Source organism: Alosa sapidissima, chromosome 14 (genome assembly GCF_018492685.1).
Source record: "Alosa sapidissima isolate fAloSap1 chromosome 14, fAloSap1.pri, whole genome shotgun sequence".
In the NCBI taxonomy this organism is placed as follows: domain Eukaryota; kingdom Metazoa; phylum Chordata; class Actinopteri; order Clupeiformes; family Clupeidae; genus Alosa; species Alosa sapidissima.
Genome location: NC_055970.1, coordinates 11,099,123 through 11,126,052, shown reverse-complemented (window position 1 = coordinate 11,126,052; position 26,930 = coordinate 11,099,123). Strand labels below are relative to the sequence as shown.

Below are 26,930 nucleotides of genomic sequence, written 5' to 3'. Positions count from 1 at the left end.
TAAAGGAATACACCCTCATTACCTTCTCAAGTCTAAGAGAGAGATGGGCAGGAAGATGAGCTAGATGAGCTGGCCTTGTGCTTCCTCTTCTCTCCACCCAACCCCCAATCTCGCTCACTCGTCCCCTACAAAATAATATATGAGGCCCAGGAAAGTGCTCTTCCGAGGGAAAGCTTGCAGTTGATTACGGGCCAAAGCTGCTCTATTACTGTCATGTTAATTCACTGGGGCATTTATCCCCCCTCGCATCACTCTTTCTGAACGCAGCAGCGAGTCCCTTCAGATGGCCGCGTTGGGGTATATTTAACTTTCCCCAGGCATGCAAAAATAGCCCTTAATTTTCAGGAAGAAAACAGCACGCACACACACCAAAAATGCAAGTTAGAAGTTGGTTTTTCAGTCTAAGTTTGCTTTGGACTACTTTCCATGTCTGCCGCCCTACATTGCAATCCACTCTTTCTGATCATGCGATGCCCTTTTTAGGAAGGAGGCATCTGCGCTGGAGAGGAGAAAAAGATGACGAGGATGAAAGAATGAGTTCAGCGAGCCTGCATCAGTCACTGAGGCCCCCGGCCAGAGGTGCTGGGAGGGGCCCCGGGCCGGCAGCTTTATTGAGGCCCCTGCGCTGCGCTGATTTGGAACACAACCCCCCCCCCCACCCTTCAGGGCGGTCCATGACATCATGGGGTATAGTTTTACCGAAGTAATCTTTACTTTATGGTTTCGTAACTTTCTTGGATGAAATAATGACCTCTAAATGGATGAGAGAAAGAGAAAGAGAGAGAGAGAGAGAGAGAAAGAGAGCGAAGGAGAGAGAGGAAGTGCAACAGCCAAGAATTCTGCATGCATCTTAGTTCCAGTTGTTATGCAGCTTTAGTATTAATAAAGACAGCATGCCACACCATGACAAAAAGTTGGCCTTTTTCCTCATCACATCTTTTCAAAAGTGTTTTGGGAAGTGTAGACATTCCAACTTGAAACTTGTTGACATTGGTATTTTAAGGCTATTTAGGGAATGCAATGAAGAGCTGAGGATAAAAACTTATCGGTAAACAAATTGGGAAGCAAAGCTATGGCACTCTGGCTCTGGCTTGTATATCTTCACAGGGCAATGGATCATATTTCGACAGTCTTGTCACTGTCTCCATCCAATACTTCCTCTCCAAATATAGGAGAAACTTTATCATACTTGTATAGCCACTGTGTGAAAAGGCCATGTTTGTGTCTAAAAATGTACTTTGTTTACCCGACGCCAGCACAGCCTGCAGCTGCAGCACAACTCTCTCTCCTACACCCACCTTCCAGAGTGTTGCGTCTGCCGTCCGCTCCCACCACCACGTCAAAGTCGAAGTCCGCCACAGGGTGATCAGCAGGACGGAGTTCTGCCCTCCAACCAGGTCCTGGACACACACACACACACACACACACACACACACACACAGGACACATGCAGCCATACACAAACACACACATATAAACATACACATCGAAACACACACACACACACACACACACACACACACACACACACACACACACAGAGCTAAATGTAACGGGTACACAGAGACTGTTTGTTGTTTGCTGTCAGAAGCCATATTTATCACACCTGTCAACACCATGGTGAAAAACGGTACAGCCACCATGGCAACTTCTCACACAAGCAGCGCTCAGGGTCGTGTCTTGCGTAATCAATCTTAGCACAGTCTACTGTTCCATGATTACATAAGAGACAATAGTGCCATCTGATATATGATGGATTTCATGCAAATCACATTTGCCAGAATCTTCAGTAAACACAACTCAAACTAATCAGTGTCCTCCTTTTCTAGCAAGTAACAGTGCTGACAGTGCAACTTCAGGCAGGTTTGAAGGGCAAGGTCCGCATGGCGTACAGCAACAGAGGATCTTAATTTAGAAAAGCACTCGAGCCTCTAACAGCCCACTGACGTTCCTCACTGAAGAGGAAGTGTGTGTGTGTGTGTGTGTAAGGGGGGGGGGGGGGGGGGGGTTGCGGGGGGTTAGCTAACAGCTAATGAGTGTTAGCTAACAGCTAACAGCTAATCAGTAGACTAAAAGGGAAGCAAATGAAAAGCAGCCCCCAGGTCTGCCAGCCACTGATGAAATGCCACTCCTTAAATCAGCAGCACTCTGATTTACCACAGAATGCACTGTATGCTCATTTAAAAGTGTGCACATCTGGCAACTCACTGCACCTAGCTGCAAGGCAATGAAAGGGAGGTATATGGTTATAATTACGCTGAACAATCAGCGTTTGATTAGGCCTTTATTTGGTTTAAGATACAGCATGGAGCATTGCCACGTGTGCTGCTAAACGCGGTGAGTCAGTGGACTCTAGCCATGAAACAACACAGGATGGTTTTCTCCTTTTGGGGCTTTAGTATCATTTCATAACTCTGTTGACCGCTGGTTGCCATGGAGATATATTTTCACAGGCGGAGCGATACTGTGAGAAGTCAGGAAGTTCATTGTTCTGCGGTTGGGCTTTGTCTTCCTGGAGTTGATGTCCCTCTAATGGGCAACAGGAGACCGGGTGAGCGAGTGCTGGTGGAAAAGCTCTGGCTATCAGGAGCCTTGATGTGCATGCCAATGTCACACTGATGTAATGGAATCACACAGGCCTCCTGCCTCCCTGCCAACCACAGCGGTTTTGCATGTGCACAGGCCTGTAACTTTTAGACTTTTTTTCAGCTATGAACAAAAACAATCTCTATTGACCATGTATTGTAAATTGGATAATAAACTGTCAGATTGGAAGGCATGTGCTGTTATATTATTTGGAAAGACATGTAAACTAGCAAATTGCAAGCAATATTTGGGTGTTGGACTGAGTTGTGCAGTTGCATGTGTGAACGTGAACGTGCATAAAGAGAGCTGGATAAAGGGGGCGCAATCACCTTCATTCTCTTGGTCTTCTGGAGGCTCCAGCAGCTTGACGAACTCCACGTTGACGTGGAACTCAACGGCTACGAGCAGGGCGATTTTCAAAAGCATGAGCTGCAGCTGCCGAATACCTGACAAACAGACAAAGACCATGAGGCCCAAGAGGTATGTCAACAAATGCAAATGTCACCACCATGACTTGCAGAAGCACACACACACACACACCCCTGAGTTTCAGTTCTATTAATGGAGAACATAACTGTCCTACATTGTAGATGATATTGTCTCTTCTCTTTTGCTCTTATCTTTTTGTCTCAACATCCTCTTTAATTGGGTACTCAACATCCTCTTTAATTGGGTACTCAACATCCTCTTTAATTGGGTACTCAACATCGGGTACTCAACATCCTCTTTAATTGGGTACTCAACATCCTCTTTAAGCCGGTACTCACTGATGTGGTCTATGGCTCCGGCGCAGAACTTGCCGTAGAACTTCTTTGCCCCCAGGCCCCGGAGGTCGTGGATGGTGTAGGGCCAGAGGTGGAGCACATTGTTGCGGGGAGAACGTGTCCCTCTTCTCGATCACCACCACTTTAGCCCCGAGCAAAGCCAGCTCGATGGCCGTCCTCAATCCACATGGGCCCCCACCAATGATCAGACACTGTTGGGGGGGGGGAGACCACCAGGGTTATGGAGAGCTGCCCAGATACACAGATATAGTATACACAAGACACTCCAAAAATCATGCAAGCCATTTATTTTGTCTGGGATGGAGCTTAGCTAACATACTTATTACTGTTAATCACATTACTGTAACTCACAGACAGTTAGACAAGTAGAGACAAGTACAGAATTGTAGGGATACATTAAATGGATTTGGACAGAATGCATCATGACGCCATGCCTGATAAACTGAATTACCGGTCTGACATCAAGCTAGAGCTACGTGTGTTTGGTGGAATGCTCCTTTGTTACACTGGACCAAAATTAGAACCATGATTACCTTAAGGCCTTAAATCTTACTGACAACCGTTTCTTGTCAGAGACATTATTCAAGCAGCTGTCTCACTCAAATATGCATGAAGTCAGTTTTCTGGGTTACAGTATCGGTCTGAGAATGTGCAATGTGGTTATGACTTCATCCCCGACTTTCAACAGGATAAAAGGCCTGTTTAAGAGGGGGGTTGAGGGGTGGCTTTGAGGTATCGTCTAACCAACACACTCTCTTCTGCCTGACAGACCCACAAGTCCCCGCTGAGCCCAGCTGGGTTGGACGCTTCTTCTGTCCTCCCGCCTCACCGGCCAGTCAGCGGTCCATGCCTGCCCTGCCCGCACCCCTGACTTTCATGTCCCACTAGCCCAACCTGACCTTTTTCTTTCTGATCCTTTAATTTCCTTCCCCCCTTGAACATCCCACCCATGTTCGGCAACAACAGAGGGGTGCTGTGTGTGTAACCCCTCTCTCTCGGGACATAGCGCATGGGCACAGGCCAGGGATGGCCCCGGAGTGTGTTTGAACAGCGAGCCCCGTTTCCCGTCATTAACCGGTGTGGGGGGGATGCGCACCCACCGTGCCCACAGGAAGTCCCTGACCGGTGGTGTCACTGCCGTCCTCACCCACGCCACCCTGTGATCCAGTCTCTGGGCTCAGGTTTCCAGAGTGGCTTTATCGTGTTTGGGTAGCTGCGCGGCGGGAAACAGCGCAACCATCCCTGGCTCAGGTCAGAGGCAGACGAGCCAGAGCCTCTCCCAGCGGGGAGCCGTTTTACAGTGCCGTCACCGCCGCCGCCCGTGCCAACAGCTAGCGCGCGCGAGAGAGAGAGAGAGAAAGAGAGAGAGAGAGAGAGAGAGAGACGGAGCGAGAGGGAGAGAGAGAGAGAGAGAGAGAGAAATGGAGCGTGAGGGAGAGAGAGAAAGAGAGAAAGAGAGACGGAGGGAGAGCAGAGAGCAGGCCATATAAGGGCCGCTCATCCCAGGGCAATAAAAGCATGGATGAGATTTAGTCATTCTGTTTGTCCCCCCCCCCAATCGCCCCGCCTCTGTCTTTAGCGCAAGTTTGTGTGATTATGCTGCGCTGTGTCATCACAGAGTTTCTGGACCTCAGGGAGCTGGGGGTGGGATGTGGAGAGAACAAGGGCAGAGAGATAGAGTGAGAGAGAGAGAGAGGAAGGGAGAGAGGGGGAGAGAGAGAGAGAGAGGGAGAGAGAGAGAGAGAGAGAGAGTGAGAGAGAGAAGGAGAGAGAGAGAGAGAGTGAGAGAGAGAGAGAGGAAGGGAGAGAGAGAGAGAGGGAGAGAGGGAGAGAGAGAGAGAGAGAGAGAGAGGGAGAGAGAGAGAGAGAGAGAGAGAAAGAGAGGGGGGCATCTGCAATCCATCAGGCCTGCAGGTATGAGGCAGACACAGGTGTCTATGGCTCTGTCTGGACAGGCCTGCCCTAATTCTGCCGGCCATGTCGCTGACTGATGAAACTTCTCCGCACCCTTCTCACCACTCGCTCGCTCGAACGCCCGCTCAGCCGCTCGCTTGGGGCCCACCAGGTGTGCTGCTGACTGGAACACTGATGTCTTTCTTGAGGCCGCGCCCGCACAGAGCAGCCTCAGAGGAGGACACAATGGGGATCTTCTTCAGGGGTGGCCCCATCCTCTCCCTCACCCAACCCCAGCCTCTTCTGTTTTATCTCTGGGACATGCGGCACACACGGGACAGTGAGACGTGTCTGTTATCAGGCCGTGCAGATGTTATCACAATAACAGTTCTTGTGTTCCTGCTGGCCTCTCGCCTCTTTAAACACAGCCCATATCATGAGCTGCAGAGGTGAGGCATTTCCTGCTCGGAGGGCTCATCTCACCCGAAGGCTGGGCAGCCAGTGAGCTTGGTCAGTTCTCACCACAGCTACGTGCAGGGGTAGCAGCAGTGGGCTTTGACCTCTGGCCTCCACCTAACTAGGGCCAGAGGACGTTGACCCGCCATCTTGTCGTTATTACCCCAGTAATCCCACTACAGAGGGTGGACAGATGTCAATCACTGGCTTATCTAATTCAATTATGTCGATCTGGCAAAGTCCTGGGACACGAGTCAGCACGGATGAGGTAGCCAGAGTCCAGAGAGGATCCACGCTATTCAGTGGACCTTCTCTGCTTAAAGAGCGGGCAGCTACTTCAGCCTGGAATGCAGCTGGACTCTCTGCACGCTCTCTGGTTTTGCCATCCCAAAGAGGAGAGGCGATCCAGCCCCTTGCGTCGGTATGGAGGATGTGAACTGCAAAAGCTGCTCGGAGTGCTTGGCTAAGCGGGCCGGCCGCGGCTCGCGCTGGTTTAGGTCTCGCCGTTTGAAAAAGGCACTCAATCATCCGGGGGCAGACCACCGGCGAAACGACAACACGGCCTGCCAGCTTCCTCTCACAGTCCGGCATCTGGAGCAGCATGGGAAACTCGGCGCACGCACACACACACACACACACGCACACACACACACACGAGCACACACACACACACACAGTCCCTGGTGGGTCCCCATGCAGCCGGAGTGCCTGGGAGCCTGTGAAACAGGCCCTCAGCAGACACATGGTCTGTGAAAGCCAAACAGCCCCAGACCGGCCTGTCAGAACCAGCAAATCTGATCCGCCACATTTAAATAAAAACAATCCTGGGTGCTATTAAAGTGTGTAATCGAGGAAGGGGGGGGGGGAATAAACACATTTGTCAAGATGCTGTCACACTCGCAGTCACCAGGACAAGTGTGTCAGGGCTGTAGAATAGTGAATGTAGGACAAGATATGTTTATTACCACTGAACAAGTTAATGAGTTACCAGCTGGCATGAGAGGAGACAACTAATGATTTATTGTGCTTTACTTTGCTAAGTGCACAAAAATTACAGCTGAATTTGCACAAGGGGCGAGAAACACTTTAAGACTCACAGCCAAGTGCAGCCTAAGTGGGAAATGACAATCCCTTTCAGGGTCTGCGGGAGTACACTGGGTTGCTAGTCTAGGTAAGGATTTCACTTCCTCAGATGGCAGGCCAGGACCGAATACTTTCCACGTCCAATCTGGCCAGCGGCTCGGCAACGCCCTGGAAAAGTCTCCCAGCCTCGGCCAGACTAGCGCGCTAGAAAAATAAATTATAAAACACTTTCCCGCACACCGATGCTCCAGATATTTCAACACAACGGGAGCAATGCAGAAGTCTGCAGAGACGCAATAACTCAACAGAAAGGATGAACACAACACTCCCCAGCCTCCCATGTGAAATCTTCCCCGTGTTATTCTTGTCAGTGGTGGGGGTGAGGGGTGAGGCAAAATACTCCATTCTGCTGCTCCCTTTTCCTCAAAAGCAGAGGAGTGCCATGACAACGGTGGAAAAACAAAGCAACATTTAAAAGAAAAAAAAGGAAAAGTGAGGAGAGGGAGGGAAGGAGGGAAGGAGAGAAGGAGGGGGGAGAGAGGCAACGCATGGCACTGGCACGCCACCGCCAGCAGAATGATAGAGTGAACATGACCTCATATCCTGCTCTGACCGCGGCTCCAGACATTTGGAGGCAGGGTGGGGAGTGATAGCATGTCATTCTCCGCGATTCCCCCCTCCACACACACACACACACACACACACACACACAGTTTCACAGTAAACTGTCACTTGCGTCATCATATCCCACCCACACACAAACACACAGAGTCACCTATAGGACACAGACGGGGTGACTGCTCTGCATCACTAAATAAGGGAAGTGTTTTGGGCTGTTTTTGGCTCAGTTGTTGTTCTCTCACATTCAGTTCAATAGAAAACAGCCTCAGGGCAGATGATCCGCTGAACTTGCTGTTATTTTTTCAGACGACTCGGTTTCCTCGTCGACCCGACACCCCCTTCAAACTTCCAGAGCCTCTCATAAATCAAATCCTTGCATATGATTGTTTAAATACACTTAATGACCCGTGCTGAAGTGCCTCCCTGCCTGCCTCTATGCACATCTGTTCTTTTGTTTCCCTGTATTTCAGTATTAATCACTGCTATTGAGAAGCAAGGTCCCGACACTTGGCAAGGCTCATAACATCCGTCAGAGGAAAGTTTACTGCTAGTATCAAATAGGATTTCAAGTCATACTGAGAAAACGAGACTCATTTTAAAATACTTACTGCAAACACAGGCACTCACAGACGCACACGCACGCATGCTACTGACACACACACACACATACACACACACACTTTAGTAATAATAATCTGGGCAGAGTGCCAGCCAGACGGGGTGGGTGGATGGGGGGGCGTGTCAGGAACTGGCCCGGTGCTGGACCAGCTGAAATAATCACAGAGCCGGAGGCTACTGAAGGATGCCGTCTGAGGGCTGGGCTAGGAGTTTTTTTTCTGAACGTGCTCTATAATCGCACAGGGAGGACATTACTGTGGGCAGGCGCACAGAGCTGGTCACGCAGACGTTTGCAGACTAGCCACTGATAGATAGCAGCAGATAGCAGCACTGGGAGATAGCAGCATGATCCATGGGTACTGTAGCTGTGGAAGCATGCATACGTGGATACAGAAGGGTGTGTGGAGATGGAAGGAGTGGAATGGACCTACGCACAGTGCACTTTCCACATGTTTACTTAAGGCCCATTCTTGGTTAAAGAGTTACAAGCAGAAGTTGCAGAAAGGGGCATTGTTCCCATTTTGCTGCAACCGTGCTCCGCAAAAATGACCTAATCAGTCTTGACATATCATGTTTTGAATAGACAGGCTAGATAGCCTTTGTCATGTTTGCTGTGGTATCAGCACCAGCTGCTGATAGTCTGACATAGATTGCAAAAACAAAAAAACCACAACTGCTGACAGAGGTTCTCTTACTACACAGTGCTGCATGATTCATTCAGATTACTAGCCCTGCCTCTCTCTCACACACACACACACACACACACACACACACACACACACACACAGAGTCTAGTCTCCTTTAATCTCAAACAGAGAGGCCTTTTCCATTGTCTTTGAAGCCTTTCGGCTGTATTGAGGATTGAATGTAAACAGTGAACAGTGCTTACCTTGGTGCCAGCGCAGGCTGCCCCCTTCTTGTACTCTTTGTGGTTGGTCCTCTTGTCCAGCTTGCTCCACAGGGCCTTGGCCTTCCAGGAGGTGACGCGGGCCTTGAGGCTGCTGTAGAAAGTCTCATGGTCCAGCGGGTCAAGCTCCAGCTGCCGGCACATGATGTTGAAGGCCTGCAGTGTGCCCTTGCAGGTGGACGCCTGGACAAAGTTCTCAAAGAGCTTTCCCGCCTTGCCTTGCTCGTCCTCAGTGTCGGCCATCTTCACCTCTCCCCTCACCCCTGAGTGAGACAGCAGGGACCGGGCTGACCTCTGTGGTTCGTCTCCCTCTCTTCGTCTGTCCCAGCGTCTGTCCCTCCGCTCCGGCTGCTCTAGTGGTTTACACACACGCCCTGGAGTCTGATGTCTTGCCCAACCTGATGGAAAAAAGAAACAAAAACAAAACAGAAGTCTGAGTCTGAAGTCATCTTGCGGGCATTAAGGAACATTGCAGGCATTAAGGAACATTGCGGGCATTAAGGAACATTGTAGAACATTGCGGGCATTAAGGCACATTACGGGCATTAAGGAATATTGCGGGCATTAAGGCACATTGCGGGCAAATAAGGAACATTGCGGGCATTAAGGCACATTGCGGGCAAATAAGGAACATTGCGGGCATTAAGGCACATTGCGGGCATTAAGGAACATTGCGGGCATTAAGGACCATTGCGGGCATAAGGAACATTGCGGGCATTAAGGACCACAGCATTCTGAACAGATGGCTTTACATACAGTAATGCTGGCAGCGAGGGGAGCAGATGACTGAACTAAATCACTAGCACTGGCCTGCAATAGCAATAGCATGGGGTGAGATGGAACAGGACAAAAGGGAGTTGCTTAACTCAAAACACTGAGCACATGCCCGGTGATGACTGTTTTGTGTAAATGGTGCTGAAGAGTATCACCCTAAGGCAATCAAACATGACGTAAGATTGAGTCATCTGTGATATGTCATTGGTTTGGTTTGATGAAAAGGAACCGTGTCAGTGAGTCCAAACATAGAGCTCAGATAATAACATGACATAACATGTTCCATACCGTCTTCCCAGTAAACTCCATCTCTGTGGATTACCATGGTCCTTCTTTGGCTGTGTATGAGCTAGGCTTAAGGCAGACTACAGTCAGTATTTTCATTTTACTGAGGCCAACTGCACTGAACAGCTACATTTATTTTTTAAATCCACTTTATTCCTCAAATACCCCCAAAAATGCTATGCAGACCGTTAAATAAAAACCAGAGCGCTTTGCTCATCCCTTTTTTCTATAACTCATTCACACTTTGGTGAGCGTAGCAGCCAATTTCGCAGGAGAGTGAGCTGAGCTCGTTTTTGCCGAGCAGGCAGAAAAAAAGTGTTTTGCTTGTCTTGTGGCTTTGGCTCTGCAGTACAGAACAGAACGGAACAGGACACAGGCAGAGGTGCATTTTTTCAGGCATATGGGACACCTCAGTATGCAAGCCCTCGCAGGCACACTTTGCCTTCCCTCCACTAAACTGCCAAAACCTATAGCTTTAAGATAAAAGGCTCCACTGATTGGATACATACTGGATAAATATACAGTGTGTGCGTGTTAGGTTAACATAAAGTTAAGTGTGTCTTTAGTTTAGGTTTAGTAAATTAAGTTTAAGACAAATTGCAAAAGATTTTGCCATCTTCAAATCTTCATGTGATTATGGTCTCCAAAGCCCAACAAACTGAATGACACCACTTCTCTGGCTCTCCTTACTGGATGCCAATTACCTCTGCAGCTCTTTAGAGCTCCCTGGTGAACAAGCACTGACAGGCGTGTAACCTGCCTTAAGACTGCAGTATCTTTAAAATCACCACTGAAACATGATCAAATTTCAATATCAAGGCAAAATAGCAGTGCGTCAGCACTCCTGCCGGCAGATGTAGAAAGTCCTCTCTTTAGAAGTCAGAAACCTCTCTGTGAGTAATGCATTATGCACTGATTGGAAACATTGCCCTAGACATTGTATTCAAGTGAAGCGCAGCACACACAGGGCTGGAAAATGGCCGACACATAATCAGTGGAACCCCCCCACAGTTTTATGGTCTCTTGACGGCCCTGCTTATCATTTATCAGCTGTCTGTATGCAAACAGGTCAAGTGAAACAAGCCCCTGTATAACACAAGCCCTTGTTTACTAATCTACCACAGGTGTAGAGGGGTGTTCTCAATAAGAAGGAATGAGCTGGCAAAAACAAAACAAATGCTTGAATCCTGGCCTCTATGACTTCTGCAATCCACCATAGCTTCCCTTTTCACTGTCACAGGTGCTAAATCTGTCCTGGCATGAAGACATTTCAACTGATGTCATAGCGTCCACCACATCTAATGCGGGTCATGTTTTGAAAGGGTAAACCGATCGGCAGCTGGGGGGGGGGGGGGGGGGGGTAGAGGGCAAAAGCAGCAGCAACAGCACATGGGGCAGATGCACGGTGGAAAGTCCAGAGCGTGTGTTTTCAGTCGTCGCCGTCCCTGTGGCACCGGCGGCCCCTCGTAGAGGATGTGTCAGCTCCTGTCGTGCGGGCGCTGAATGGACTACCCGCAGCAGAGAGGGCCCAGCCCAGCCCTGCAAACACCCAGCCCGCATTCCACAACCCAGACGCCACACACACACACACACACACACACACACACACACACACACACACACACACATAGCAGTACAACCGCAGACAGAGCACAGGCAGGCCCCCTTCCAGCTATTCTATATTCTACTGAAAGAGGGGGTGGGGGTGGGAGGCTTTGGCATACTCTTAGTATGAAGAGTGTCACTCAAAAGCACTCAGCTTCTCTAAACTGCAGTTTGGCACTTTATCTCCATACTGCACAATGTTTCGTGTGGTGTGGCATGGCATAAGGATGGTTTAATCAGAAAGAGAATATTAAGAGCAGTAACTCCCATTCTAGAAAAAAAACAAGAAACCTAATTACACTTCCAGGAAATATAACAAGGACACTGGTTCAGGAATAGTGGGAATTATGGGAATGAGCTGTGGGAATAGAGGGAACGCTATTAAGAGCGAGGGGGGAAATGCCATAAAAACGAATGTTCATTTTTCTGTTAAATTTTTCTTTGACACATCAATTAGATGGTGTGCACTTGGCCACCTGGCAGGCACACATGCCCACACGTAATGCCCACTAAATTAAACTTCTCTGTTCATACGACAGCATACGACAGATGGTCTCCCTCAACACATTTGTGTCATATATGAGGCAGAAAGAGAGAGAGAGAGAGAGAGAGAGAGAGAGGAACGATAATAGTTTTCAAACAAACGTGAAGCCAAGTCCTGCCGATTTAGGCATTAAGTTTAGCAGTAAAAGTTCTAACCTCAGTAAAAGTACAGAAAACATGCAGTCGGTTGACCACTAACAAGTAGATAGAGAGCCTGGACCCAAACGCCAGGAAGCAACTTAAATATGTGGTTATTTCTACTTCATATCGTTCAAAGCCTCAACTCTCTCAGCAATACATATGCTGTGCTAAGTCTAAATAGAGGCATAGAGTATTAATATCTGTATCACAAAACAGTGGGTTTGAATTCTGGTCTAAATAGATGGTTTGAGAAAATAATTAGATCCCACTGCCTGCAAACGCCATGGGGCCTAATGAAAAGGTAGCTCAGGCTGTCCAAACGGCTTGGCCTTTGAGCTGAGGCTACATTGTGCCCAGTTAAATACCATGACTTCACCAGCTGAGAGAATGGAAAGCCAGTGGTGAGGCAGCACTAGCCCACAGAGCCTCACTAAAACACGCATACGCACGCATACGCATTCTCTCCAGCCTTTCTTTTCTTTTCTCTCTCTCTCTCTCTTTTGCCTTTTCGCGTCACACACATGAGCACATGCAAATACACACACAAATACACACAAAAATCTCACAGTACACAAATGTCCTCATTTCAATTTAAGCCGCATCTCTGTATACTGTAACAGCCTTTGTTCATGACGTTATCAACTCTGACCTAGTAAATTCCCAAACGTCTGAATACGTGTATAAATGTAATCCTTTAATAATAAGTAATCAGCATTTAGATCTAACAAAACTGTGATGTATTGGAAGTAATAAAAAGAAAACATCTACTCCTCGACATCCCTCAAAAAGTGAGAGAACAATGGAATTTTTAGTTGCCCCATCCTGTAGTCAAGCATTACTGGGCAAGAATTCCAAGGATGTGAAATATGCACCTGTTTCGACTGGCAATTTAACACCAAGGAGACTTCTTATGAGATCACTGCTGCCATGCTTGAGAGCAGTCCATTAAAACGGAAAGCACAAAGAAAATACAGAAAACCACCACTGAAACAGTCTGACCACTACTCTTCGCTTCAGGCTGGATGCCAGCACAGGTTTTCGGCCAACATAAAGAGCCAGTCATGCAGTGAACGTTTCAGAGGTTTAGAGCCTTGGCTAATCAGAGAACACACCCTTTTGATTTCAGTGCACAGGCATATGGTAATGAGGCAGATTTAATGAAGTGATATTACCTTGACCACTCCACTCCCACTCCTGCCCCATGTCACCACCAGATACAGTATGCGGCACGCCAACATATTCGCTCTCTGGGGGAGGGAGGGTCAGGTTACACTGTGGATTGTGGTTTACAGCTATACAGTAAACACATTGTCCTTCTACAGAACTATGCAAGGACAGAACGCAAACAAGTCAAGTTGGGGAAGCTTCATGGGCTGTTCATGAAGAGCCTCTCTGGCTGTCAGAAAAAAACAAGAGGAAGCTGATGTCACCCAAGGAGGAAGTTGCAGGAGATCTGGGAGTTACACACAGCATGTTAATTATGCCATGGCCCGAATCAGGAAGGAACCCAGTTTGCACTCTGTGATAAGCAGGCCATGTGTCTGAGAGCAGAGGGTCTGGATGAGAGAACAATGTTTCCCGGTGCTTCTCATGGGTTGACTCCCTTGCACCAGACCAGAAAACTATTCTTCAGGATCTCATAAAGCTGGTCATCCAGACACACACACACAAAAAAAAACTGCAGGCCTCGTCTTTGTAGCAGTTGTGCCAAAACAAAGGAAGATTCTCTTGGAGAAGAATGAAAACAATGCTGTTATCTGGCCAGAGCTAGCCGGTCTGTCCGTCTAGCGAGGAGAAAGTCATTAATTCACACAGAAGCAAGACCCAGAGACGTGCAGCAGCTGTGCACTGTCTCAGCACTGGTCTGACCCAACGCAGTGTGCGTACCACCTGTCCCCTGCTCTCTGAAAACACTTACAGACACTTGAGAGAGCGAGAGAGAGAGGAGAGAGAGGGGAGAGAGAGAGAGAGAGAGAGAGAGAGAGAGAGAGAGAGAGAGAGAGAGAGAGAGAGAAAGGGGAGAGAGAGGGGGGAGAGAGGGGGAGGGAGAGAGCATAACCTACAGCTTACTTATGAAAGGTTTGACAGATGCCATCATGGCCACTAAAAAAATTTTCAAAGTAGTATGGCACGATGACGGCACGATGATGTTCACACTAAGGAGTAAATGCTCCAGTAGAAAACCACCAGCACCACCGAGTTAACTGCCATGTAATTCTGTCAGTGCGTGTGAAATATTCCTCCATGTGCTCATGTGCTTTATCTGGGTCCACTAGTGCGTTTGTACCCCCTCTGGATATAGAGCGCAGAACAGGAGAAATAGCTTTCAGGGGTGACAGGCAGGTCTTGTGCTTAAGGAAGGAAGCAAGTGACCCTGAAGACATCTGCTCTCTCTAGGCCATGTGATCTCCTGAGTCAGAAAGGCAACACATATGTCTCTGACTGGTACCGGCTCTACATGGCTTCAACCATATAGCATGAGTCATGGAAAAGGAGGGCTTACTTCCTTGACAGGGAAATTAAACTTTCACGTCTTCTCTAAATCTCTGCTGGCAAAAAAACAAGAATTTGAGGAATATATCATTTTAATAATACACATGAATGTTTTGGGTCTCTGAATCTGTATCAAGGCTGGCTAAATCTTCCAAGGGTTTATTTCAGCATATGAATATGCTAGTCATTGCATTGTCCAAGCCTTGTCCTGCATTTTTGTCCCAATCCTGTACAAGTCCTGCATGCTAGTCACTCTTCCTCTTTCCTGTCCCAATTACTAACATCGAGGGAACGGAAATGTGGGTCCGTCTTTGCTTGGCTCAGAGAGGGAAACATGCCTGCTCAGGGAGGAAATAGAAAGTTCAGCGACCTGGTCGAGGAAAGTGTTCGCAAGGAGAGACGGGACTGTACATAATTAATGCTCAACCTCGTTGCCTTAGATACAATGAAAGCAGCGTTGACTTAAAAGTTCATCTGGTTTCTTTATTGGGACGTCTGGGTGGCACTGAACTCGCTGGAAGAGACTGCTTTGATTTCTGAGTGGTTAGCTCATGTGCCTGGTTTTAAAATTAGACAAACCTGCTCTGGTCGGACTGCTCTGGATGGAAAACACTGTATTTTCCCCCTTCAATGCTGAGTTTAAGTCAAGCTTTCTCCAACCACTAATTACTGACTTAGCTGCTGAGATCAGTAGCTGTGTTTTCACTCATTTTTGTTGATTTGGACCCAAACTAAACTTTTCTTCTTCTTCTTCTGAGAATTCCCAAATTAGCTCTTTTATGGTCTTGTTTGTAGACCCTAATGAGCCATACGATTTTTTTTTGTCTCTCTCCTGTTGCCACCTTTAAGAATTTCCACTGAGATAATCAGTTCAGCTTTGTTCAGACCTCGGCAACTCAGCAAACTCAGTTTTAAATAATTATGAACACTGAGGACTAAATGTCAGTTCCTCATCTGTTATGGTTTCTACATCCCACAACGTTCGAAAGTTCTGAACCAAATAGTATCCTTGCTGAAGGACATGCGTTTTTGTCAAATGACCAGACCAAATATGGTGGGAGTTAACTTGATGATGTCATAAAAACGGCTTCTTTTCCCCGGCTGCTTTTTTTTAGGTACACGCCTTACGTCATTTCTCATAAACAGGTTAAGTTGTTTTGTAGGAATGTAAACACAGTACATCATTTTTAAGAGGACAAAGGCATATTACCTTCTAAACAGTTAAAGTGAAGAATACTTCATCTGGAAGTATCACTTTCGGGAACATGGCAACCAAATGTGTGTGTTTTTTGCCACAAAGCTTCAGAATTATGCAATATGACAGCGTAAGAGGCCAAAAACGCAGAGAATTCCTGAGGAAATTCCAACGAGACAAGAAAAAAAAGGGTGGTTTTCCAATGAACATAAAAAGCATGCAACACTTATCGAAATCCTGTGGGTCTGAAACCCTTAACTGCACTCAAGGAATGTGTTGTTTCAATGTACACATCCAGACAGCCAAGCCAGACACATATTCTCCTTAGCATCTCCTCATACAAGATCTCTAAGATCTCCCTGCAATACAAACAGACTTAAAATTGTCTAGGGACCTGCAGAAGGCATTGAGCCATTGTGGGATGCACAGGAAACGATTGTTCATTCAAAAGAAGTGGTTGGTGGGTGGGTGGGGGCGGATTGGTCTGTTTGCGTGGCTGTCTCTCTGAATCACAAACCTGCTCGTGTGCAGCATTCTTTCTGTCAGCTCCCCTCACGCGGCCGCCCTCGCAAAGACAAATCACCCCAGACGCCTCAGGCAAACTGGAATACACACGCCGGCACAGCAGCACAAATCAAGACAGCTCTGCCAGGAGCCATACATTCAATTCACAGATCTGAAATTCTCCACATTCTCTAGCGACACAGGCACTGGTCCTACAAGTCCGACAGTAAACACTGCTCTGATCATGTCTGACTGCAGCTCTACAGTAGGAGCACACATCTATTATAGGTCGCTACAGAAAGTCAGCCAGTTCACAGTATTTTAGTCCACACTGTCACACACAGGGGATAATCAGTTGGGTTAGTGTTGCACAAGCTATTGACTCCAGAGGGGAGCAGTCAAAGCCAGAGTTATCTTTCTCGTGCTGCTAAAGCGATAACTCATCTATCTGTGTCTGTATCCATTTGTGTTGATGTTTCCCTGTCCTTCTCTGCCCAGTTACACAACACAACAGCTTAGCTTTTCGTAATTGGAACAGATATCCAACAGTCAATACATAGTCATACAAAATGATGACATCTCATTCTGTTCTTTTCACTTGCCCTCTACTACCCACCATTGACGCGAGAGAAATTGTGAAACTCTGACTTTTACAACACACAGTTTAGGGAGAGGCTGGACACCGAGATGAAAGAGGATCTACACATTCTAAAGGCTTCCTTTGTCATTTATGAGGGACGTCAAACACACTACTTCTGTAGTTCCACACTACTTTTGTAATTGTAGTTTTTGCAGTATTAGGTTTTACTGTATGTGTCAGTAATTCTAAATAAATGAATGTTCCCTCAAAATTATGCCAATGTTCTATAAAATTATGATGTATTGAGGATGAAGTATAAAGTATTAATAAAAATGATCTCTTTCGCTGATTAAAATGCAGTAGGCTACCATTGTTTTCAACAGAGTGTAAATATTTAATGAAACAAATGTAATGAGACTTCTATTTTAGCAGTGATCATTTTAGAGTGCACTGGCACTGAAATTAACATAATTTAACATAATTAAATTTGAAAGAGTGCCTTTATCCTTCAAGACCACTGAAAAGGAAAGTCAGTGTCAATCATACAACTAGCCTACCCCAACTGCTGCGAACAAGGTGAAATCTGTTCCAACTCATATTCATAAGCAGAAACGGACGGACAAGATAGGCTAAATAACTAGACAATTTCACATGGCCAACAGAGCTGTTGAACATATCATAAGAGTTGAAACCAGAGGCTTAATTATGAATAATTTGTCGAATTCAAACAAATTTTACAGCAAACAGGCTATACCTTCCAGAGTTTAGAACTGTCGTCTATAACATGCAAAAAACAACAATTCGGAGGAAGAACGTGTTACATTTTGTACGGGGCTGGAAACATTTAACACTGTTCGTAAATAATTGAATGGTTACTTGGGTTTAGAGAAGTCCAATGAAACCGCATGGTTGGTAACAAAATAGAATCTTGGTCCTTCAAAAATAATAAGTGAACGCCTGTCACATGCGCCTAAAGCGCAGTCTATACTGATAGCGAAAACAAGCAGTGGTTTATACTACTTACTTCATATTCCTCTGTCGTCTTTCAATTTGCCAGGTAGCCTGATATGAGTTACGCGGCACCTTCACTCCTAGTTGGCTGCAGAATACCTGTAGTAAACAAGAGTAAAGGAGCCAGCTACTTCAGGTGGACACTGTATCCTACCAGTAACAGTCAGATCCGTCTGTCAGTCGTGTGAAGGCATGTTTCGGAGGGAGCTCAACATTGAACCTCTGGCTTGTTTTTGAAGGCGGTGCTCAAAAACGCATCTTCCAATGAGAAGTACGCCGACTGAGTCTTTGACAGCGACGCAAACGTCCAGTGTATTGTTATCACAGTTGATATTTTAAATCAAAATAAATAGGCCGATCAACGATTATTATTTATTTAAAAACTGTGCTCCAATTCTTCAAGAATAGCCTAATCCTGTGAATTCCAATGGCGTGCGGGTAGAAGTTGCCTAACTTCACTGGAAAGAGTGCCTAAGCCTAGGTGGCACATGGATGCAGTAATACGAAAATGTGCACTGGGGCATAAAAATATCTGCAGCTGCTCTGCATATCACTGCACTGATTTTTTAAAAACGGTCGGTCACGTGAATACCGCAGTGCATGTAGCCTAGTCAGCCTAGTCAACTGCAAGACGAGAAGACTTCCAAATCCTTTTTTTTTTTTTTACAGTGGGCTATAATTTTACTGTCGAGAATTACAGGTGATGAATTATTTAAGGTAGCTCGAAAAGGGAATGTTACACTATTAGCTTAACAGTTAGGGTAGGCTATAATAGTTCATTATAGGCTATTAATTGTTGACGCTCGCCTTCAAACTTTTCCCTCAAGGTGGGCTATGTGAGAACTATGCTTTGAACAACTTGCTGTGTAGCCTATCAATATAAGCCTTTTAACGCAGCTTCCAGTCTATATGGCCTATAGCCAATACATTTAGGGGGTAGACCTACTGTAGGTAAACAGCTCTCTCCACTTGTGTTAAAACTGACCCGGATTACAGTTGACATGTTCAGGTTGTTCCAGCCATAGACATAATATACATAGACGCCGCATCGACCGCTGCTCCCTACTAGCGCTGACGAGATTTGGAGCCGCCATCTTGGACCGGTCATCCACTCCACTCAGTGTAATCTGTTTGGCCGGTGCAATGAGCTGTCAGCACACTTAATTAATCATATCTCACTGAATACCGAACAGATTTTCACGCGGTTTTTTTTGCTGCAAAGGTCATACATGTAGCTATGATACAGGCCACATTGTTCGAAAATACAAAATACAACCAATAGTACGGTAATGTTAAATCTTACTTGTGAAAAGTAAATCCCCCGAGTATGGTCCGCCGATTTGAGCAGGAACATGCTGCACAGTGCTGTCATCTTGTGTTTTCTGCTGCAACGCAATGAGGAGTATGACCGGTCCAAGATGGCGGCCGCATTTCTTGTTTCCAGCAGCCAATGCGGCGTCTATGTATATTATGTCTATGGTTCCAGCAATGAGAACAATTATAGTATACTGCTCTCTACCTTCTGGCCAGCATACTTTCAGTGGAAACGGCAGATGATCGACATCGTCATATCAACAGGTTTCTAACAATATGCCAGGGTCGTGTTTGAGCTACCAATAGGCATTCGACCTTTGGTCAAGGGTGACATTATGACAGTTTGTTTATGTAGGATACTATTGCAGTCAACTTTAAGTCAGCTTGATATCCTGTGCCGCAAGATGAATGTTAAATGGAGAAGTTAATACGCACTAAAACTATAAATAGGAGGAACTCATATAAGCTGCATCATATCTAACTTTATCTAGGGTCTTTGTGTGGGGTTAAAATTATCGTTTTATGTAAACAGCGCCACTCTGCGGTCACCTTGTTATAGTGTGACGATGGAAAGATTAGTTCAAACATCCAACAGTAGCCTACATTCTACAGCAGAGCCCACCTCACCAAAAAAAAAAAAAAATGAATGTCTTCTATTTTCCTGTTGTATTGAGTTGATGAGAAATTAAAGGTAGTTCAATGAATGAGGTTATTAGCTCTGCATTTGCAGTCCAATAATATGCACCTGGTTTACCCAGGTGGGCAAAGCACTCTCTGCGCCGATTAAAATGTCCAAAGCCTATTGACCATCATATCATACCAAAACACATAAAGACAGAGACATCAATAAACTCACTAAATCACTATCACCGGCCTGCCACGCGATGGCGTGCTCGGATCATGAGTGGTAGCCGATGTCCCACTTCAGAAGACACGAAGTTGCCATCCTTAAACTCTCGGATACAAACTACAACAAAAACTCTCTTTATTGGTGGCCTGTTTCTCTCCCCATTAAACTTGAAATGGTTATAAAGCATTTATTGAAGAGACAGGATTGATCTTACAACCAGCATTTATTCCGAGAAACAGGCCACCACAAAAGAGTTTTTGTAGAATTGATACGTTTAATGAAACCAACATCACATTAGTAGCCTAGTGTGGAGCGCAGGATTCCTGTCCAGGCTGCCCACCGTCCTCTGGCTGGCATCATTTGCATATGGCTAGGAAAGCTATGAAGGCTATGAAGGTAACTGAAAAGTTTCAATGTTATTACATTTTAACAGCATTTGCTTCCTACAAAGTTTTAGTTCTAGTCTATTTTTTTATTATTACGTTGTCTGTAAGAGAAACGTTGCCAGCAAAAAGACCTTCCAATTATTCTTGCTGTTTCATCGCTGTCCTCCCTGTCCTGTCTTGGCATCTTGCCAAGAGTGGCACAGCTGGCTTCCTTCGCGGTGCCACATGACAGCATGACAGTGCTGCTCTGCTTAGATCCATTGCACGGCGCATACGGAGGCTGTGGACTTCCGAGAACAGCCTCATTCAGCGGACAGAGTAGCTTAACACTGCGACGAGATGATGCTCTTCTTCGTTCTCAGCCTGTGTCTGTCTGTCGGAAATGGCATTCTACCAGATATGCCAACAACCGTGGATTCGGACGTTAACTGCACACTCCAGGCAAATGTATCCCAAGGTCACGCAACCTTAAATGATATGTTTAAGGAGGTGGAGGAACTGATGGAAGATACGCAGCACAAATTGGAAGACGCGGTGCACCAGGTTGGTATTTCTTTCTTTTTTTTTAGACAGATGGGCATTGACAGGCGCTTTTCTCTGTAAGATAGCACAGGTTCATTGCCAATAATCATTGCAATGCATAACTATAACTATAGCTAATGTTATCAGGCATAGTAGGCCTACATTCTGCAATAATGGGGGTGGATGCATGACTGTAGATAGGTATCATCTATCTTGTATGTAAATTATGTTATTATGTATAGCCTAGGTGAAGGGAGGATGTTGCATTGTTTTTATAAGGTTAATCTGTCATTTAGATAGACAACGAGAGTGCGAAGTCCAGCTCATATCCACAGGATTACCATCATGAAAATATCTCAGAGAGTGTGCCCGCAAATCAGTCCAATCACCTCCTCAAGCAGGCTGAGAAGGTAGGCCCTCACCTCATATCCGCTTCCTCTGTGGAACTCTGTTATGGGTTACTATAGGCTAACAATTTACTTGGTCCAGTATTCAAAGGAAATGTTGTTATGTCTTACAACTGTAAAGCAGACATTACCATAACTTGTAATCTAATGATATATGTATTCCTTCCGCGGCAAAGAATGTATCAGGTTTTCTAAAATAAAGACGTAAAGCAGTTGTGGTATTACAATTTCATAGATAAATATAATTCTCTCTAGCCCTTGATCATTGGTTAGTTTTTTATGTGTGTCTGTAATGTGTTCCGGATTGAATCTGTTTGCTCACTCAGGTGACTGATAATGCAACTGTAGAGACCCACTTTCCCAGAAGTGCGATCCAGACAAGCAAAGAAAATGATATTAATCATGTGAGTCCTTCTTGGTGTACTCTTTTCTCCTCTGCCTATAGACTGAGCTAGAAACATGTTTTCGGGAAGTCATCCTCCACCACCAAAAGGATTCGTAAACAACCCTAGTGTTGTCCTTTTGATATGCTATGGAGGTACCTCTGAGATGGTGACTGTGCTCCACCACGGAACAGAACGGAATGGAACATTATCTGTGTTCCATTATGTTCTCCTCATCTGCACGGTCACACAAACACAGAACATACAGTACTCTTAGAAAGACAGCTAATTCTCTCTCATACAGACGTGAGTTAGTCCTGAGAGGTCTTCATGCCACCACCCTGTCCTTCAGGGCATGTCTGTCTTGACAGCACACTGATGAGGCTGCTGACTGCTCACATAGGATTTACATTCAGTGCTTGAGGCAAGGCACTGAAGTACTGAGGACGGCTGGCAGACGCAGATAGTGCCCAGAGGAACGTCATTCAGAGTAATGAAAACTATGTTGGAGTGTTGGGAAATGTATGGCGTTGTCGATGAAAATGTACTGGTAAACAATGTGTTTGAATGTTTGAGTGAAGCAAGTATACTGTAGGTCAGCAGTGCATAGGTCAGCAGTGCCTGTAACTCCGTGGTTTCATTGATGTTAAACAGTGACAGCTCTGAAGTTCTTTTTGGCGCTGATTTCGATGTGGGGAGGTTTCCTCTTCTGTCCTGATCCAGGAATATTTATGAAGTAAAACGACAAAAAGGGGAAACTGCATATTTTCTTAAACATGTTTTTGGATATATAGCCCCCTTGTCTCAGATTTAAGTTCAGGCCAGTGTTTGCAGGGTCACTAATGGTTCAGCTAAATATTGCTGAGATCATATAACAGCTCTGCACACATAAGGGGCAAGTTTGGAGTCCCAGACTGCTTGAGAGGCCTATATGCTCTTCTGTGGGCCATACATGACACCTCTATAAGCTTCTGCTATGCAATATGTTTTATATATATTGATTTATGATTTATAATTTCAGCATTGTGTTGAATTACCTTATGGTATAAAGCTGTGCGTAATGCACTCAGCTTTAGACTGTGCAGATGTTTCTTATTACAAAACCACAGCTAGGGTCAGTATGTGATCATAGCTCTCAATTCAAAAGCCAAGCATCACAGGTCGGGTCAGCCAAAAAGATAGCAGATAGCTAATGGGAAACACATAATGGCTGTGGAATGCTGAGAGGGCGCACAGATAGCATAAAACACTCCAGTCTACAGCGCAACAGCTCAAGACAGGCGTACTATCTGCATATGAATGGTTTAAGCTCAGCACTATATCAATTATATAACATCTATTTGTGAACAAAAATGTTGTTTCCTTGGCAGTCACAACGTAGATTGCATCGCATCTTTCAGAAAGGATGGTCTAGAATCTTTGCATTCGGACAGGATACTGGATCCTGATGCAAACATCGACTGACCTTCTCCATGTCTGAAATGCCCTGAGAGCGTCCTCACCCCTCCCCTCTCTCTCCCGCAGGAGTGCATCATCGAGGAAGACTGTGAGAAGGGCACCTACTGCCTCTATGAGCCTCACCACTCCCAGTGCCTACCCTGCAAGGAAGTGGACAGGGTAAGGCAATTAATGGCCATAGTAATGAAGCACTGCAGTCTTCACGCTGGTGCTAAAAAGTAGGCAACCTATTAAGGAGGGGTTCCAGACATCATCCAAAACAGAATATTCCAAACTATATGGGGCAATGCAGTGTTATTTTACCAGCCTGCATAACTATGTGCAATATGATTTCCCATTAACAAATCAGCAAAAGATGAAATGCCTTTCAAGGAGCATAACTAGCATTTAATAGATGTGCAAGAGCTTACATGGCATTTACGGAATGGTAATGTTAATATAATCCTTTTGAAATGCACTACACAATAATACTGGTCATAGCAGTAAGGGTGTAGAGAGGGCTTTCCCATCGCTGTAGAGGCTGTTACTAGAAACAGACACATAGCCCAAAGGGCCTTGGCTACCCAGCATTGTGACGATATGATGCAACTCTGACTGCATTGTGCCTGCATTGCAGTGTAGCCACAAGTGTAAGTGTAATCAGATATGAGCAGTCTGTGCTTTCCTCCTCTGACTTGAACGTCAGAGTGCAAGACTGGCTAAATATGAGCACTCCTGTGTTTCTCCTGACTCACTGAAGAGGATCCAGATGAGAGAACGGGAAAGAGAGAGGAGCGGAGCCGTGTTTCAGCAGATTTTCTAGCCCCTGCAGCACCGTGAGCGAGGGTGGCGTGGGCACAACATGACAGTCAGAGTACACTGGAAATACTGGCGGTGGCATATGAGTGTGTGTGTTTGCCTGACATATTAAGAATGCATGAGGTTGACCAAGTCTGTAAGCACTCCAGGTTTCTCACAAACACACTGTGTCATGAAGCTGAAGACGGCCATTAAGTCATTTTTCTCAGAGTGGAAATATACAGGATACACGCCATGAAAAGTAAACTGTTTTTATGGCATTAACATGGTGTGTGTGTGTGTCAGCCTAATGTAATGCTCATTAAATGTTCACTGTTGGCATTTTGTGTCCATGTGGTGGGCAGTCGTGTAGTAAGGATGAGGAATGCTGCTCGGGGAACCTGTGCATCTGGGGCCAATGTTCTCAAAATGCCACTAAAGGAGAAAGAGGGAGCATCTGCCAACACCAGAGCGACTGCAACCCAGACCTGTGCTGTGCTTTCCATAAAGGTGAATCTCTCTCTCTCTCTCTCTCCCCCTCTCTCCTATCCTGCCAAAACCCTGCAACCCAGACCTGTGCTGTGCTTTCCATAAAGGTGAGTCTCTCTCTCTCTCTCTCCTATCCTGGCAAAACCCTGCAACCCAGACCTGTGCTGTGCTTTCCATAAAGGTGAGTCTCTCTCTCTCTCTCTCTCCTATCCTGGCAAAACCCTGCAACCCAGACCTGTGCTGTGCTTTCCATAAAGGTGAGTCTCTCTCTCTCTCTCGCTCTCCCTCTCTCCTATCCTGCCAAAACCCTGCAACCCAGACCTGTGCTGTGCTTTCCATAAAGGTGAGAGTCTCTCCCTCTCTCTCCTATCCTGCCAAAACCTGGAATGTGATTCTTCATACACAAACAGTGAAATGTATCCAGTGGAGATAGTCTGTCTGCGTGTGGATTTCATCTCAAATGTCTACCATCTGCTATTTGAAAGTCACTGTTTAACATCCAACATTTGCTTTGAATTTATTTCACCCTGCTTTTATTCGACTTTGGTTTGAACATTAAAAGACCACTGTTTAATTGCCTTTTGAGACAATATAGAGAGAATATTAAATGTGGTCTTGTGAACTCTCAAATTTGAACCAAACACAACCAAGGAGGTCCTCTCTCAAGAGAAAAGTCCATTCTGAAGCCAGTTTTTTTTTTTTTTCTGCTCCTCCTGCCCTTCAACAGCCCTGCTCTTCCCTGTGTGCAACTCCAAGCCAATTGAGCGCGAGCGCTGTTACAGCTCCACCAATCACCTGATGGAGCTCCTGTCCTGGGACATGGAAGGGGAGGGTCCAAGGGAGCACTGCCCCTGTGCTGGGGAGCTTCAGTGCCAACACATGGGGTAGGAGGGCCCTGACGCTGTCATTAAAGGGAACCGCTTGACTGACAGGGATAATTAGTGAATGTCATAAGTGAACTGGTAGTCTTGATAGCTGTGATAAATCATGGCCAAGTGAATATGTAAATTAAGTTTAGTATCTGTTCTTCGTTACCCATTTTATTAAAGCATATTCAAGCTTTCAAAGTATCTATCTTCAGTTTATGGCAATCTGCTGTCTCTGAGCCAGTGTAGTGACCCAGAAAGGCTGTCCGGGATATACTGACCTTGCGCATGTAGCAGGTTTGTGATATATTCCCTGATGTAGCAGGTTTGTGGTATATTCCCTCATGTAGCAGGTGTGTGGTATATTCCCTCACGAATGTATGTGTCGTCTCTCTGCCAGGCGGGGCTCCATGTGCCTACAGCCCCAGAACTCCAGCGAGGAGGAGCTGACTGACACCCTCTACTCTGAGATTGACTACATCATCTGAAAGTCCACAGCCCAACATGGAGGAGCAAGCAGACGCACATGTAGACAATCCAGTGGTGGGCTCTTGGTAGGTTAGCGTTTAAAACAACAAGGGCATCCGATCACCATTCTAGCATCAGTCTTCAGTAGTTAAACAGAGCCCACTCAAATGGAACATAACCCAGCTAACCCAAGAACATAACCCAGCTCTAACCCAAGGCTCAACACATAACACGATCACGCCACATAAGTCCAGACCTTTCTACTGCAGTGGGCTAACCATTTAACTAACGCTATAGGTGTTTTGGCCAGTATATGTACGCTGTTATTAATAATGAGTTCATTTCAACATACTCAACCAGGAGCCTTAACAAGATGCCTGACAGCTACACATTGTGTAATCATATTTATCAGAATACCATGTAGTACTAGCAAGATGTATTTATTTATTGTAAATATAAGGTAACTTGCTTAAATTAAAATGGCAAATATCATCATTACCAGTCCAAGAGCATAAATGTTAATCAGTTTTCAGTTGGTTTCCCAAAGACCAAAGTCTCACTGTACCTCAGTCACAGTTAAGCTAAAGACAATAAAGAGTTACTATCCGTGTTCCCCTGGTTTGATTTTGTTGCATGAATAAATAAAAAAACTGTAAGCAATGAAAAGCCATTCCAGCGTAAAGGGACTTCAAAGGTGCGCAAGTAATTTTTGTTGTGAAACAGAAGTCTCTAAAAAGCCTGTAACTCTAAAGGTATGATCAAAAGTCTGAAACTGAACGTTTTTTCAGTATTGCCATGCACAGTTTCTGAACAGTTTCTTTGTGTTAAACAGGTGTTGTGTTCCTTTTAACACAGTGACTAAGAAGAAGAAACTAGACACATACCCTGTCTTCATCATATCTTTACAATTACATTGTTATTGTGAGAACT

General features: G+C 45.7%; 2 protein-coding genes across 2 annotated transcripts in view; one reads left to right on the top strand and one right to left on the bottom strand.

Annotated features, from left to right (window-relative positions):
• mical2a (microtubule associated monooxygenase, calponin and LIM domain containing 2a) overlaps nt 1-18,532 on the bottom strand; it is a 38,613-nt gene extending 20,081 nt beyond the window's left edge. The window contains 6 exon segments of the mRNA XM_042061264.1: nt 1,299-1,400; nt 2,916-3,032; nt 3,354-3,459; nt 3,461-3,562; nt 8,932-9,347; nt 18,094-18,532. Coding sequence (XP_041917198.1) covers nt 1,299-1,400; nt 2,916-3,032; nt 3,354-3,459; nt 3,461-3,562; nt 8,932-9,192 — 688 coding nt within the window. The 5' untranslated portion in view covers nt 9,193-9,347; nt 18,094-18,532.
• Nucleotides 18,533-20,850: 2,318 nt separating this feature from the next.
• Nucleotides 20,851-26,610, top strand: dkk3a (dickkopf WNT signaling pathway inhibitor 3a). Its single transcript, XM_042061336.1, has 7 exons — nt 20,851-21,173; nt 21,449-21,562; nt 21,886-21,963; nt 23,467-23,559; nt 24,543-24,687; nt 25,394-25,550; nt 25,933-26,610. The coding sequence occupies exons 1-7, from the start codon at nt 20,970-20,972 to the stop codon at nt 26,018-26,020; spliced, it is 879 nt and encodes a 292-aa protein (XP_041917270.1). The 5' UTR covers nt 20,851-20,969; the 3' UTR covers nt 26,021-26,610.
• The last annotated feature ends 320 nt before the right edge of the window (nt 26,611-26,930 follow it).

Bases quoted from the DNA above. Each gene is read 5' to 3' on its own strand.
- dkk3a (XM_042061336.1), top strand. From the start codon at position 20,970: ATGATGCTCTTCTTCGTTCTCAGCCTGTGTCTGTCTGTCGGAAATGGC. The intron at 21,964-23,466 runs GTGAGTCCTTCT...TCTCTCCCGCAG, and splicing joins AAGAAAATGATATTAATCAT to GAGTGCATCATCGAGGAAGA. The intron at 25,551-25,932 runs GTAGGAGGGCCC...TCTCTCTGCCAG, and splicing joins CTTCAGTGCCAACACATGGG to GCGGGGCTCCATGTGCCTAC.